Raw genomic sequence first — 15,608 nt, 5'->3', positions numbered from 1 at the left:
AAAATTACTTCAAGAAATCGAGGGCAATAACAGTGTTCGAGCAAGAAAGGTGTGAAACGACTTGGCTCGACTCTTTCGAAAATAACAAGGTTCGAGCAAATCGCGATTCCACTAAAACAGCATCAGTGTGAATTTCAGATAAGAAATTTGAATGTTGCAGATAACAAACCTCTCGCATTTCTTTGAGACTAATCCAGCAAGGAAGCAAGCACAACTCTGACATCTTAAGTTTATCATTAGAACTTACTCGTTCTCGGCCGTGTCGCCCTGAGACAACATGGTGGTGTAGGACTTCTTTGCCTTTGTTTTTAGGCCTATGCCCGCAGTGTGTAGCACCCAGCGATTAAGACACACATCTGAGAATCCGGGATGCGAAGTTATGCATTCGCCTTCTCTTTCTTGCTCCTCCATTCGTTCAACACATCTGTTGACTTCCGTGCAACATCTGCATTCTTCGTGTTTGACCACAAACTCTAGGGAACAGTTCGAACATTTGCACCTGAAACAAAGACAGGAAAAACTTAGATTGATGGTTCTACAAAGACACATTTATATCTGCTGAATATTTACAGCCCAGCCGTAAGGAACGTACGATTTCAGGTCAGCACAAAAACAATTGCAAGGATACAGTACAAATTTGTACAGGAGTACATTTTTCGCATAAATAAACGGCCAATGAGCAAGATTTCCGTCCAAAAATGACACAAATATAAAATATCCTTATACAAACCAGTTTTCCACCTCCTCTTCTCCGGAAAACCTGCCCCAGAGAATTTCTTCCTCCTCTTCTTCCAGGGCAACTTGCCAACCTCGTCCCCAGGGCCTTCTCGGCGACGAGTTTTCAAAATGGCGGCTCGTCGAGAGAAGACCCTGGCAAAGGCTGGGTCACGTGGTACAAAATCTCCAAAAATCTTGGAGATTTTTGTCACGTGACTTTTCAGAGAAGCCAAAACAAAATGGCGGTACAGTTTGAATTCGAATTGACTCTTCGACGGCGTTTGAGGGCGTAAACTTCATGCAGGAGGCAGTGATTACTTCGTAAAGCATAGATATTATTTCAGGGATTTCAAAATGTTGAAGTAGGCGTCAGCAACTGGAAGAGTAGGCGACTGTGACAAGCCAAGCTTGTTTCTTACAAGCTGATTGCTACGACCATTAAACTGGTGACAAAAATCAAGTAGCTGGTGGAACTCCGGCGGCTGCCCGCTTGTTTTGAAAACCCTGTTATTTTCGCCAGGTGTTCGAATGTAGACCGTGAGGTATGAGAATCGGGAAGGTACGGAAAGTAAAAAAATTAAATGTTACACAGTCTGTAAGTTTATGTAGTCTATGTACTGTTATTTAAGTCTTAATATATTTACTTTCTGTATTTTGATTGAGTGCAAGAGAAAATAAAACTTAGCTGCTTATAGGTAAAGAGGCAAAATGTGTGCTTAATACCCTACAAATGTATGATCAACATATCAATCGATTTCGGTGGCAAATTTTTCTGCTTTATAATTCATTCTAACTTATTACAGTGATACACATAACCTTGACCCTAAAAGCTGTAACTAAACTCATACATTTTCGCTTTTATATGACCAAGTTCACTCTGTTCTACAAACTTTTACATAAGGTGAAGTTGTAACTGAAATTATGAAATATCCATATCCATATTATGGCCATATACCCGGCCACTCTTTTGCATCTCTTTGAATAACAAAGTGCCTGTTGTGTTATGCCTCATTCTTTAAAGCATTCGGACACATGTAAATGAAGTGACCGGGTATTCTGCAATCGCTCCCCCTGAAAGCTTAAACTCAAATTTATACATGTTTGAAGCTTACCTTAGTTGAGGCCAATTTCACTTTGTTTTACAAACTTTTACATGAGGTGAAGTTCTAACTGAAATTTTGAGATATTTACATCCACTTGAGTGGCTATTTTGTACATCAAAACAGGTGAACCCACATAACTGAAATCTTCTGGAATTAGTTTTAACTTTTTTACCACAGCAGTTTAAAATATTGACACTTTTATTTCAAAGATGTTATGCACATAGTTATGTACATAATAGACTTAAACAGGGTGTAGAACTTGGGATTACACCTGCGACCACATATGGCAGGCTAGTTAATGTTGTGTTGCTTGAAATGATGTCTAAATCACAAATTTTACAGGAGAAGGATGATTTAACATTTTATCAGAATACAAAATGCTAAAAGATGATCACTTTTACATTTCCCACATGTTGCCATTTTGGACTTTATGACATCAGTGTGTTTCCACTGTATTGTTAGGAAGCATGCATTCTTTGCGTGAAACAAATGGGCAATACATTGATGTCATAAATTCCAAAATGGCATAGAAAATTCCTGTTTTAAAATACCTAAAAACAATTTACGCTCGCTTCTTAAATTGTCTCACAGAGGGATGTCAAGGGCGCCCCATGCCTCAACCCCCAGCTACACTCTTTAAACAGGAGCAAAAAAATTGTTTTGACTCAAAACAGTCATCTTTAAAATTTGTGAGACTGTCCACACAGACACTGTTTATCCCCATGAAAAGAGCTCTAAAACATAAGAATAGACTTGTTAGTTCTGAATGCCATTGTTGGATCATTTGGCATCTGTGGACTTTAATCACTTTTCAGCCTTGTAAATATTAATTTTATGATGGTCATGTTCTGTTAGTTTCAAAAAAATGCTGCCTGTTTTATCACAAGAGAGTGAAGGTGGTACATAATATCTAATTTGAAGCTCTACATAGGCGCGTATTGCTGTATGTGGAGGAGGGGTTTTAACCAATTTTGTCTGGGATAGGGTAAAGAAATCAGAGCCATTTTGGCCTTAAGTAGCTATTGCTGGCATGAAAAAGATTAGAAAATAATACTTGAAATTAAAAAAAGCATGAACTGTTAAAGCAATGCACTGCCACAGCAAAGTTTTTGGAAAATAGCAAATCTTGTGAAAGGAAGAAATGTTTTGCATCTTATCTAGCATAGGCTTTAAAGGCTGCAAACAGCCCAGGGGGTACTCAGGATTTCAAGTGACGGGGATGATCGAATGAGCGCAAAAATCAAGACCCAAAAAAATCCCTAGGGCTTCCCACAGAAGCCCAAAAAAATCCCTGGACCAAAAATTAACCCCCAAAAATCAACAGAAAAATACTTTAGTTTGTACTTTATTTGCAGAACTATGCAGCCAAAGCACTACCACACATCTTTAGTTCGTATTTAATACCCAAAAAATCCCTTATTTTTATTAAAAAAAATACTTACAAATTTTCCTACCCAAAAAAATCCTCCTATCATCCCCGTCACTTGAAACCCTAAGTACCCCTGCTGGGGCAAACAGGGCTGGGCTTCATCATCCAAGTGACACATGACTTCCCAAACATTTCCACAGTACAATGCTTTCAGGTTTTGATGTGCAATGAGCCACGTTAAAACAGTACACTGATAAGGTTTTCCTTATAAAATATCCATTTAGGGAACCTTAAGACAAATCAAAACTATGACAGTGAGATAGGTAAATGACCTCACAAAGAACATATTTTGTAGTTTTATTTTCCTGATTGTTCTCTTTTTTAGTCTCATTTAAGTGTTTGATCACATTTTCAAATACCTTAAGTTTCATCAGAAATATTTTGTTACAAATTGTTTTTAAATTTCAATATACTCTGTCATGTTTGCAATCAGCCTTTACTGATCATGAGGTAACTGTAAAAGGGAAAGCAAGCAAGTCTGAGACAACATATTCTGAGAACAGTACACGATACAACTTTAATTTTTTAAAGAAATTAAATTGACCAAAGTTTTTTTATCCATCACATTAATTAATTAATTAATATTTTAATAGATCTCTTATTAACACGCTTAATTTATCTCCTTTGGTCACCTATTTTCTCCAGCACTACTTGAGCATGATTTAAAACAAGTCCACCACTTGTATAAGGACCTACAAAAAAGGAGTGGTATAAATAAATTCATAATGAGAACAGACCCTTAGAAAGCACCAATATCATATTCGGAAGAATGCAGACAGTGAATGGGTGATGATATGTGTTCGAACGCGACAAATTGAAATCGAATTTCCTCCGAAAAAGAACACGAGCACTTTAGGTCCAACTATGTCTACGACGGGCAGAAATTCCTTTACGTTTTAGATTTGCATCTCGTACATAGCTGCAGCCCGGTGTCGAAATGACTCTTGCATCTTGAATGTTACTTTCCGACAGTACTAGGTTCTACTTTCGGCAGGAATATTAAGTTATAAAACAGTCAAAACAGCAAAGCGAAAAGTTCGCAATGAAGTGAATTTAACGCTTCTACTTCTACCGAATTATTTGAATCTTGAGAATTATAAATATATTGGAAAAGACTTACCTTTCCAGCTGTAAATTGCTTAAATTCCAAGAAAAATCGACCCCATTAAGACCCACTTTTGTCCGCCATATTTGTTTTGGATTACATGAACCAATCAGGATTGAGGTTAGAATAGACCACTCTGCGATGCCGTTATATCAGCCTTGGCCAGGGTCATCTCGTAACGACTGCCATTTACCGAGAAGGCCCTGGGGACGAGGTTGGGCAACTTGCTCGACATAAGCTGCTGCCTCTTGCTCATTTGCAACAGGCTCCAAGCTTTCATCGTACGGCAAAAACTCTTCATTCGTTGAATGAAAGCTGCCCTCGGAGGCTTCAGAGGACTGTTCCTCAATACTTTCAGAAGAATGATCCGATAAGTTGTCTGTGGAGACACTAGCCATTTCACAAAACGTCCCAACAATACTACGAAATACACAACAAGAGCGATACAAACCAACAAAATAGCGACCGATTGCAAACGAACGTGGAGCCTTTGACGTCATCACCAAAGATTCCGCTGGGAAATTGCATGCTCATCTGGAACGAAATTTTGTAATGGCGGACGCATTTTTGGCGACTTTTAAAGCCGAAAATTATGAGGAAAGAAGGTTTGATGTTTATTTTTTTTTGCAAATGTAGCTACTACTAAACATAATGAAATATTCTGTGAGTAAAAATGCTCGAAATAAGTACCTCGATTTTCGTCTCAGGGGCACTTTAATATAATGGTTTTGTTATTTTTTTTTTCAGATGTGCGTCGCTGGAGGACTGGGTATCCCTGGAACTCGCAAGGAACGAACAACGTCCCGAAATGCATTTGTAAGTTGATATTAATTTCAAAATATTCTTAGCCCAAAAGCACATTCTGTAATTTTTGGTTCTGTTTTGTGGTTATCGGATTCGACTGCATGGTTTCGGTAAGATATCTACAAATCAATACTCACTTTTTCACTTACATAAACACACAAACTAGGTTATCATCCATGGCCTGACCAGTAACAGAATAGTTTGTACAAAATTATAAAATCAAAACTGCTGCAAAGTTATTATTTTTACACACACAATAAAAGAAATGAAAAAATAAAATAAAATTAAATCAAAAACAATTAAAAATAAAAAAAAAGTAAAATAATAATAATAATTTAAAAAATCAGTTTGAAAATATTGAGATATTGATTCATTTTGGTATTGGAAATAAATAATTTGTATTTTATGATGTTTTGGATGAACCTGTTTCTAAATTGAGACAAAAAAGGATATTATTATGTAATTATGATAATTATAGCTGTTCTGAATAGCCATTTAGGGAACTCATAATGCAATCTACGTATCGTATCAATTAGTTTTGATCACAGAGAATTGTTTCCACAAGAATCCTATAAGATTTGCAAATAATTCAACTAACATTAAACGCCCAAGGCATTCGACTTCTCACCTTTTTATTTTTGTATTTTTGCGTTTCTGGTTTTTCCGAGGTTATAGCTTGTTATAATAATAAAAAAATGCGCAGTGAAAAGTAGATCACACAACCACAAGCTTTATCGTGGCTATGTCATGATGCTTATGTAAACTTGATAAAGTATGAACTGCAAGTTTATTGAACGGATTCAGAAACCCCTGATGCTTTTTTTTTTACATTCTTGCACTGCTATTTAGATTTTGGGTTACTTTGGCAAAGAAAAGTGGACATAAAATTTAGCCGTGTTTTTATCAGATGCATATAAACCCGTTAAACATTATTTTCTCTTTGTATTTTCTTAATGAGTTTTTAATAAGTTGGTGAACATTAGAGCAATTTTTCTCGTTTTCTCTTTTCGTTAAGGCTGGTGTATTCATGGGCTTCTCCATCACCTCGGCTGTGTTTGGTGGAATAATCATCATCGTCTATAGCATGGGAATTGCTGGATATTAAAACGGGTACTACGAACACGATAATTTATCCCAGGAAGGTCCTACAGACTATTATTACTACAGTGGCAGAGAGCACAGATACGACACACAAATGGCCCTCTGTGCAGCAATTTTGATTCTTGGCATTGTCGAGTTTGCTTCTGGAATCTGGGCGGCCGTGTGTCTTTGTCTGATGAAACCTTGCACATGTTGCAATGGCACTCCTCCACAACAGGTGAGCGCCACGAGAGCGATCAACGTGAATGGTCACACACTAATGCTGATCCTTAAATGTAGTTTATCTATCAAATGGCCGATGGTGATTATTAGGCCCGGGTCGCACTTGAGACAAATATTTGAAATGTTGCAAGATGTTGAGGAAAATGTTTGTCTTGGAACTTGTCCGAGACAATTTGAATTGTTGTATTTAGGGTCGCACTTGGAGAGACAAAATTACCCGTCACTTTACTGTGTAAATTTCGCAGCAAAAATAGCATTCAAAAGTGAGAGGAGAACGGGTCGCATTGAATCAAATCAACGCAAATTTTTGTCTTACCTTTTTAATGCGAGTGTTCTTAACGATGTCGAAGCTTATAAAAGAAAGCGCGCAGCCGTTAGCGGGAAGTTATGTGCAAATTGCTGTACATCATGATTCGGACTGCGGCTACAGAATAGTTGGTCTGTCCTTTACCGATCTTTCCTTTCATTTGGATAATCTTGGCGAGGGCTCTTTTCCCAAATAACGGAGATATTCGGTCGAAAACCGCTTGAATTCGTATTCATGACTAGACAATAAAATGTGAAGCGAACAATTTTTTAAGAATCACTGAACTGATTGACACTTTTGTCACAAGAAAAACAATTTTTGTTTGTTGTTCGTAAAAAGTCCTGCGTTGAGGCAGGACGACGGCTCCTTTAACCCTATTCAGACCGGGCTTTTTTTGGACCTTCTCAGACCGGGGGGGGGGGGGCTTCGGAAGCCCCCCCTATGTAACTTCCAGAATATTTAAGCAATCACCATGAAACTTATAGGATGTATTTTACGTCCGAAACTCTTTCTTTTGGTATACGTCACGTGGGATGGTGATGTCACATCACGTGACAATTACATCATGATGTCAAAACAGCCGCCATGTTGGATCCGCCATCTTGGATTTCAATTTTTTTCCAAAATGCCAGAAAACCACCCAAAATCATTGCAAAGTACTCAAAATGAATAAAATCCGTAAAATCCGTAAAAATGTAAAAATAATTTTTTTTTTTTTTTTTTTTTTTTTTTATAATATTTTTAATTTCTTGCCATACAAACATACAGTACAAAATTACAAAGAAAAAAGAAACACTACTTACAATTTAAACATTACTTACAGTCCTAACGCTACTTACTTACACTAATACAATACTTACTTACACTACAACAATAAATTATTACAAGCTTAACATTACTTACTACAAACAAAGCACGTTAAAAAATAAACAAGGTATATTATGCTATGGAGAGCAGAAGAAAAAAGAGACATGCAAAGCAAACACCAGCTTTCTAAACAAAAGGTCAAAAAGCAGGTTTCGAAAAAATAGAGTGACCTAAAATATTTTCGGTGGAGTTTTTTAAAAGGTAGAGTGGAAAAAGGAAATAGTCTAACTTAATACAGGAATAAAGATATTCCATTTTCTGTAATGTTGAGCAAGTGTACCTTTTTTCCTGGCAATGTAAAATTCTAATTTAAGAGTAGCTCTTAATTTAGCCTTAAAAACTGGTAAAGAGGGTTTAATCTTATCAAGCTTACACCTATAAATAAAATATTTTCCAAGAAGAAGAATATGGTTAACTACCATAGAGTCTGTATCGATATCAAACTTACCAAACAAAACATCGGTGAGAGAAAAATTTAAAACTTCATTCTTATGGATGGCCAACCACGACAATACCTCTTTCCAGAATACCTCGCTTGCTTTACAAAGAAACAATAAATGCTCGAGGGATTCATCTTCAGAGTAACAGAAAGCACATAATGGCGAGTCTACAATCTTAAATTTATAAAGTCTGTCATTTGTATACACAATATGGTTTAGTAATTTGTACTGAAAAGCTCTTAACTTTGTATCCAAAGTAACACTAAACGCTAGAGAATAGATTTTCTTCCAATCGACGGAGAGATTTGGATAGTCATTTTTAAATTTCTTTTGGGCAGTAGGAGGAATTACTTTACGAGAAAGAAACTCTTCATAAACTATTTTGGAGGGAATGTTAGAAATATCCAACATTTCCCCCTTTATTGGCACTTCAAAAGAATTTGCAGGGCAGGAGTATGGTTCACGGTATATACTCTCACCCTTGATAATGGAGCGCCATTCCTTTGGAATGGCACTGACTACTCCCATTAAAAGGAAAAATTGACTAGGTGATAGTTTTGACCTGAGAACTTTATCACTTTCCAGAAACGTATTGTCTTTAGAGACTAAATCTCCGATTTTGCTTATCCCACAGTTTATGCGGAAAAAGGCATGATATAAAGATTTACCTTCACATAGAATGTTTTTATTATTCCACAAGTATTGGTTCATAACATCCCCGTACGAAACCACTTCTTTACTTGAAAGAGTTGACCACGCAGCAAGACAATCTTTGTAAAACTCGGGTAAAAATATGGGCAATTTTTGGCAATCAAAATGACACTGCAAAATGAACTTTCCGCCTAGTTTTTTCAAATAGTGGTTTAAGAAGATCTTCCAGGGACTAACATAGTCCTCAATATACTTCTTCACGCACATTATTCTTTGCGCTAGAACCATAGATTCTATATCCAGCATCTTAAGCCCTCCATTTTCAATGCAATTAATCAAAGCTAACCGTTTAACCTTATCCTTTCCTTTCCAAATAAAGCTGTAAAGTTCTTTATTGACTGCCTGTATGAGATCTTTAGACACATGAATAAGCGACGCTTTCGACATAAATTTCGGAATAGCAAAAGATTTAACGATTTGTATCTTTCCTATAAGTGTGAGTCCCCTCCATTTCCACATGCCTAATGTTTTTTTAATAGACTTTATAATTGCCTCGAAATTATCCTTTTTCCTAGAAGGTTGATCATAATCAAAGTGTACGCCTAAAATCTTAATTGAGCGTTTAAATTCATAGGAAGGTGATTTAGACAAATTTTGGACCCCTAAGCAAAAAAATTCTGTTTTTTCCTCATTTAATTTTAAACCTGAGAATCTCGAAAACAGATCTAAATTAACAATCAGGTTCTCATACGAAGACTTATTCCTCAAAAAACATGTCATGTCATCCGCGAAAAGAGAGATTTTCACAACTTCATCCTCAATTTTGATCCCTTGAATCTTGTCATTTTGTCGAATACTGCAAGCTAGAACTTCTAAACTAAGAATGAACAAGAGAGGGGATAACGGATCCCCTTGTCTCACACCACGGTCAACATTAAAGTAACTTGTCGCAAATCCATTATTTATTACGCAACTAGACACGTTTGAGTAAAAGGTGCGAATCCACTGAATAAAAGATGGTCCGAAATTGAATGTGCGAAGGACCTTCAATAAGAATCTATGGTCCAAAGAATCGAACGCTTTCTCAAAATCAATTGTTACAAGGATACCCGACTGATCACTACATTTTGTATATTCTAATACATCATCAATGGTCCTGACGGCGTCAAATATTGATCTTCCTTTCACATAAGCGTTTTGGTTGTAATGAATCAAGTCAGGAAGTATATTCTCTAATCGTTTAGCTAGCGCTTTGGAGGCTATTTTGGTGTCCACATTAATTAAGGAAATCGGTCTCCAATTTTTGATCAGCCTTTTATCTTTTCCTTTCTTTTCTAATAAAGTGATCACCGCTTGTTTCTGAGAGTTAGATAACTCTCCGTGATTATGTGCATAATTGAGACAAGCTACCAAATGTTTTCCAAGAATGGGCCAAAAGGCTAAGTAAAATTCCGTTGTAAGGCCGTCGTTACCAGGTGTTTTGTTCTTTTGAAAACCATTCAAGATGTTGAAACATTCACCGATAGTCAATTCTACCTCACACTTCTCTTTCTGTATTTCAGACAGTGTGGGTAAGGATACGCTGTTAAGAAATGCGTCTAATGAGGCTTCACTTTCTCCAGTAGAGTTCACTTGGTAAAGATTTGAGTAGAAACTTCTAAGTTCGGCCATTATTTCTTTGGGATTCGTTGTCAGAGATTGATCCTCCTTAAGAATCTTTCGGATTGTGCTCTTTTTACCCCTAGAGCTCTCCAAGTTCAAAAAATACTTGTTGCTTTTCTCTCCTTGCTCGTACCATCTTGCCCTTGAACGGATTATAGCGCCTTGTGCAATGTATTCATATTGAAGGTCATACTCGGTTTTCAAAATCTCTAGCCTATTCAGATTATCCGTAGATGGATCCTGGTCACAAAGCTCTTGAAGGATTGTCAATTTTTCCTCTAGAGATGTCAATTTCGCCTTCCTTTCCCTCGCTTTGCGTTTACTGTATGAAATTGTCTCCTGTCTAATTTTGAATTTAATGAGATCCCAAAGCAATCTGGGATCTTGTATATCCCTAAATTCGTCAACCCAAACCTGGTATCTATCGTTTATTAGAGCTACATAGTCATTGTCATCTAATAAACTTGCATTGAACTTCCAGAAGGAAGGACCGTGTGATTTTTCTTCTATTCCATTAACTGACAACAGAATGGCGGAGTGATCAGACTTTATGGAAGGAATAATGCTCACCTGATCGATCTCCTCCTGCAAGGCATTATCGGTTAACCAAAAATCAAGCCTCCTTTGGATCACAGGAGTTTTCTGTGTCCAAGTAAAACGTCTTATTCCTGGGTTCTTAAGTCGCCAAATGTCTACTAGATCGTACAGTAAGCAAATATTCTCAATCTGCTTAGCTGATTCCTTTAATTTTGGTTTGCCCCCACAACCATCAAGGTTGGGGTCTAAAATAACATTAAAATCTCCCCCAATGATTATTCTACAGTCGTCATCTATATCAATGTTATCCAATTCCTCCTTGATTTTGTCGAAAAAGTGAGTTTGCTCACTCGTTTTGTTTGGAGCATAGATGTTTACTAATAAAAACTTTTGATCTTGCACCAGCGCCTCGAGAAAAATAAAACGACCCTCTTTGTCCTGCCGCATGGACTTGATTTGGAATTCCAAATTATTTTTAATTAAAACAAGCACGCCTCTGCTATGTACAGAACCATGCGAGAAATACATCTCACCCTTCCACTGCTTTTTCCAAACATTTTCAACTTCCTTAGTACTATAGGTTTCCTGAATAAAGCAAATGTCGACTTGTTGTCTCATTACCCATCCAAATACTGCTTTCCGTTTTTCAAAAGAACGAATCCCACGAGCATTTAAGGATAATAGTTTAAATGCAAAGTTGCTTGCTGTCATGATTTTACCACAACTTTTAGAATTTGTAAAAGGCCACCAATGCAGCTGTCAATGGAATAACAAAAAGCGTTACCTGAATTCATTTCCATACAAAAGTTGTGAAGAAAAATATTGCGTAAAGCAGGCGTTTGTTTGCGGAAAAAAAAAATTAACACTCTCCCTTATTGCATTTGCAATTAACACCCTACAAGACACTAACGAATAACGAAAACGACAGAACATAAAAGGTGACCAGAAACACTGTTGTGCCACCGTAGAACGACTCGAGGAAATTGATTGAAACAAAAAACAACATAAAAATAAACACAAACTAAATACGTAAACTAAGCGGAGAGGGGAAATGATGATTACAACGGTTATTTGTTCCCCATAACTTCGTCTATTAAATCATAATAAGGAGAAAGCAAGGCCATTTACGACTGAGGCAAGCTTATCTAGTTACAAATTCGCGTTCAATATAAGTTCAAGCTGTGCCTAAATATAGGCATCAAACAATCCAAACAAAAAAGTAAACGTCAATAATTAAAGTGGGTTTAAGTGTCCATCGATATACAATTTATCAGGTTCAGCGCGGCTGAAATACGCGATCTTACCCGCTTTTCTTGCATCGACCAGCTTCTTCGACTGGAGCTTCCTTCGGTTAACTATTTCTTTTGGCAGGTCTGCAGCGATCCTATACCCGGAATCTTTCAACGACTTTCCTTTTGAGAAAACTGCTTCTCTGTCGCTATATCTAAGAAACCGAGCGATTATTGCTCTAGGGCTTCCATCATCATGAGGCTTTCCGATCCTGTGGACCCTTTGAAATTCGATACCCATTGTTTGGACACCACATTGCTGTTCCAGGAAAGAATTAAGCACCATGCGACAGTCTCCGCCTTCTTCTTCCTCGCTAATGCCGTAGAAACGCAAATTTTCTCGCCTTTGATACACTTCAGCATACAACAGTTTGTTTTCCAATTCTTTGTACCTGTTCTCACAGAACTCGCTCGCCTTTTCTCGGGCCGCTGTCGCTTCGTTGACTTGCGTATTGAATTCCTGGAGGCCATTTTGTAACTCTTGTACGGCCGTCCTCGTGGTCGAATGAGCATCTTCTAATTTTTCCACTCTGCCTTCTAATGAGTTGAATTTGGTCTCCAGGTTGGACACCTTAGTGTTTATCTCCTCAAGTTTATTGTCCATGATCTCTAATCTTTTTAAGATAAGATCTAATTTCGTCTCCAAGGCGTCCGCCGACATTTCGAAGACCTCAGTAGATCGCTCGGGCGAGGTACCCGAGTTAAACTCTCTTGCTCGTTTTTCCACGGGCGATGCACCAGACGCGCTCGAATTACTGCTTTCTCTAGTTCGCTTGGGATTCATAAGAGTTTAAGGCCTAAAAACATCATTAATTGACGAAGTTACGCGGAGCAGTTTGAAACACGTCTACAGCCTCCGCATGCCTCGACCCAGTCCAAAAATGTAAAAATAATGCCATTTAAGTTGATTTTTATTAACAGAAACACGCAAAATTAAAAAATTTGGGAAAACTTGCCTGTCAACATGCCGTTGCCATGGTGATGTCAAGTTCCTGACACATCATCCAAGCCTACCAATTTGTTGCCAGATAAATTTTAGGAAAACTCAGAAAGTTTGGCAGCGTTTGGTTAAATCTTAAAAAAGTTATAGAAGTTCAAAGTCAGCGCGGGCCTCAAAAGCCCCCCCCCCCCCCCCCCGGTCTGAATAGGGTTAAAGATTTGTCTCCGTGGACAAGTTTTTGTCCGCGTAGGGACAAGTAGGTCGCACTTGGCGTGGTCAACTGATGACAGGAATCTGACAGTTTTTTTTTTTTGGTTATCTAAATAAAATTGTCCCGGTTTTGTCCCAAGTGCGACCCGGACCTTATTAAGAATCAAAACATTTTTATTCTTTTGATTGTTTGATTGATTGATGGATGGATGGATTGCTTGATTGATTGATTGATTGATTGATTGATTTGGTTATTTGTTTATTGTGTTTTGTTCTTTTTTTGTTTCTTTCTCTGTTAGATGTAATGCATGTCAAACATCAACATGTTTGTTGACAGGCCTTCTTCTTGTGGAAAAAAATCTTAACAGTCTATTATGATTGTTAATAAAATTATTGCGCACAAATTTCTCGAGGCGATATCGATCAATGCACAAACATTTTTTTTTCTCCTCAGGGACAAATGATGTATACTGCCAATCCTGGTTATGCCATGACTCCATTCCCTGTTGGTGTCCCTGTGGCCGTTCCAATGCAAGCAGGTGGTGGCATGGTTGCAATGCAAACTATCTTACCAGGTGCACAGGCAGGTCAACCTCAATTGGTCGTAATACCCGTTTCAGAGGGAGTTGGTACTCAATCTCACCTGGCTGAAGTTGCTGCATCTGGCAACGTGTTCGCCACAGTCTACCAACCTCAGCAGGTCGAGATTCCTCAGTCCTCTAGACACATGAGGCTGACAAACGAACACGTACATGTAATATGACTGGTATGCTTACGTCATTGACCCTCGGACTGACATGAAAATCCGAACCCCCACTGTTAACAAAGTGGGGTAGGGAGTTATTAGTAGACTCTCTTAACCCTATTCAGATCGGGCTTTTTTGGACCTTCTGGGACTGCGCGAGGGGAAGGGCTTTAAAAGCCCCCGTACATTTATCTTCTGGTTTACGTCACGTGGGATGATGACGTCACATCATCATTACCCGTCGCACATCATCATTGCCCAATCAGGAGGCAGCATCCAAAGAGCTGGTTAAAACTGGCCTGGTTAAACCCTTTCCTCAGGGGCATCATTCAATTGCTCCAACTTTTCTATGCCAAACGTTTTCCCCGCAGTTTCGCGTTTCCCTCACCCACACTAACTGTCCCTGGGTCTCCGAGCTTGTAAAGTCGCTCGTAATGAAACTTTGCTTAAGAGATTTTTTCTTTCATATTTTAGATACACTGAGTTTATTTCCTTTATGGTTTCTATCTCATAGCTGTTTGGTAGCGATACAAAAACAAAACTTTATTTAGAAAAAAAAATCATGTACTAATTGTCTACTATCACTTCTCGCTCAATAGCTTTATCTATCCTCTAGCGTTTCTTTTTTTGTAAATGTTTAAGTAAAATATAACTAAAGTAAACTTATGTTTTTCTTATTTTTGACTTTCATAGGATCCCGTGGCCATTTAGTTTGAGGTGTATATACACGCTTGGTGACAGTCTGGTATACACAGAAAATACAGAAAAAAATATCATGTGACTCGTCACACTCCCGTTTTGCAAGTTGTGGTAACATGTTGCACGAAATCATGTCTACAACACACAACGCGTTATCGCAACGTGCAATACCAAAGGTATTGAACGCAACAACACTTTACAACTTGAAATACCACAATGCCTTAGGGCATAACCGGGTTCTGAGACTAAATTATTAGCTGCTTGCATTTTGGCTGTATAGTTTGTATCAATGGATCTCTACTAGAATTCTTTAATCTAGTTCTTAAAACGTTTTATTTATGATTTTTTTTTTCACCGCTCAATAAAAGGTAAGATGAGATGTTGAATGAGTCTTGTGTCATTTATGTTAGCAGCCTCGAGCCTTATAAGGCGTAATTTGGCAAGATCATAAATAACGTATTGTAAACTGGAAAACAGTTTTACTTTGTTACATTTCTTACCATCAACAACTGATTAAGAACAGGTGCTAGTGCATGTGGGACCGAGCATTCAAGAATGTTTAAAAATACAAATATTTTATAAATGTATAATAATTTATAATAGTTTTTTAAACCTAACCGTTAACCCACTTTTAAATTTTCTTGCGATTTGTTTTTGTTTGTTTGTTTGATTTTCTAATTTAAGGTGGCTTTCAATTAGCGTGGAAAACATAAAACAAGGGTTGTATATCGTTTAGGTTGAATACAATTATATACCATATAGTCGTTTTTCCGCTTGATT

At 37.6% G+C, this 15,608-nt stretch overlaps 2 protein-coding genes across 3 annotated transcripts; one reads left to right on the top strand and one right to left on the bottom strand.

Annotated features, from left to right (window-relative positions):
• Positions 1–243: 243 nt before the first annotated feature.
• On the bottom strand, positions 244–4,752 carry LOC144665404 (uncharacterized). The gene is made up of 3 exons (XM_078526660.1): positions 4,566–4,752; positions 731–788; positions 244–499 (listed from the first exon to the last, which is right to left on the bottom strand). The coding sequence occupies exons 1-3, from the start codon at positions 4,750–4,752 to the stop codon at positions 244–246; spliced, it is 501 nt and encodes a 166-aa protein (XP_078382786.1).
• A 350-nt stretch (positions 4,753–5,102) lies between these two features.
• On the top strand, positions 5,103–14,882 carry LOC144665405 (uncharacterized). Of its 2 annotated transcripts, none has more exons than XM_078526662.1 (4): positions 5,103–5,170; positions 6,174–6,476; positions 13,839–14,132; positions 14,823–14,882. In XM_078526662.1, the coding sequence occupies exons 2-4, from the start codon at positions 6,354–6,356 to the stop codon at positions 14,838–14,840; spliced, it is 435 nt and encodes a 144-aa protein (XP_078382788.1). In that variant the 5' UTR covers positions 5,103–5,170; positions 6,174–6,353; the 3' UTR covers positions 14,841–14,882. The 2 variants fall into 2 exon arrangements, with proteins under 2 accessions (XP_078382788.1, XP_078382787.1); XM_078526661.1 differs by having other exon boundaries at positions 6,174–6,500.
• Positions 14,883–15,608: the final 726 nt, after the last annotated feature.

Source organism: Oculina patagonica, chromosome 9 (genome assembly GCF_052425735.1).
Source record: "Oculina patagonica isolate OP01 chromosome 9, crgOcupat, whole genome shotgun sequence".
NCBI lineage: Eukaryota > Metazoa > Cnidaria > Anthozoa > Scleractinia > Oculinidae > Oculina > Oculina patagonica.
The sequence above is the reverse complement of the archived record's forward strand: the minus strand, read 5'-3'. Positions and strand labels throughout refer to the sequence as shown.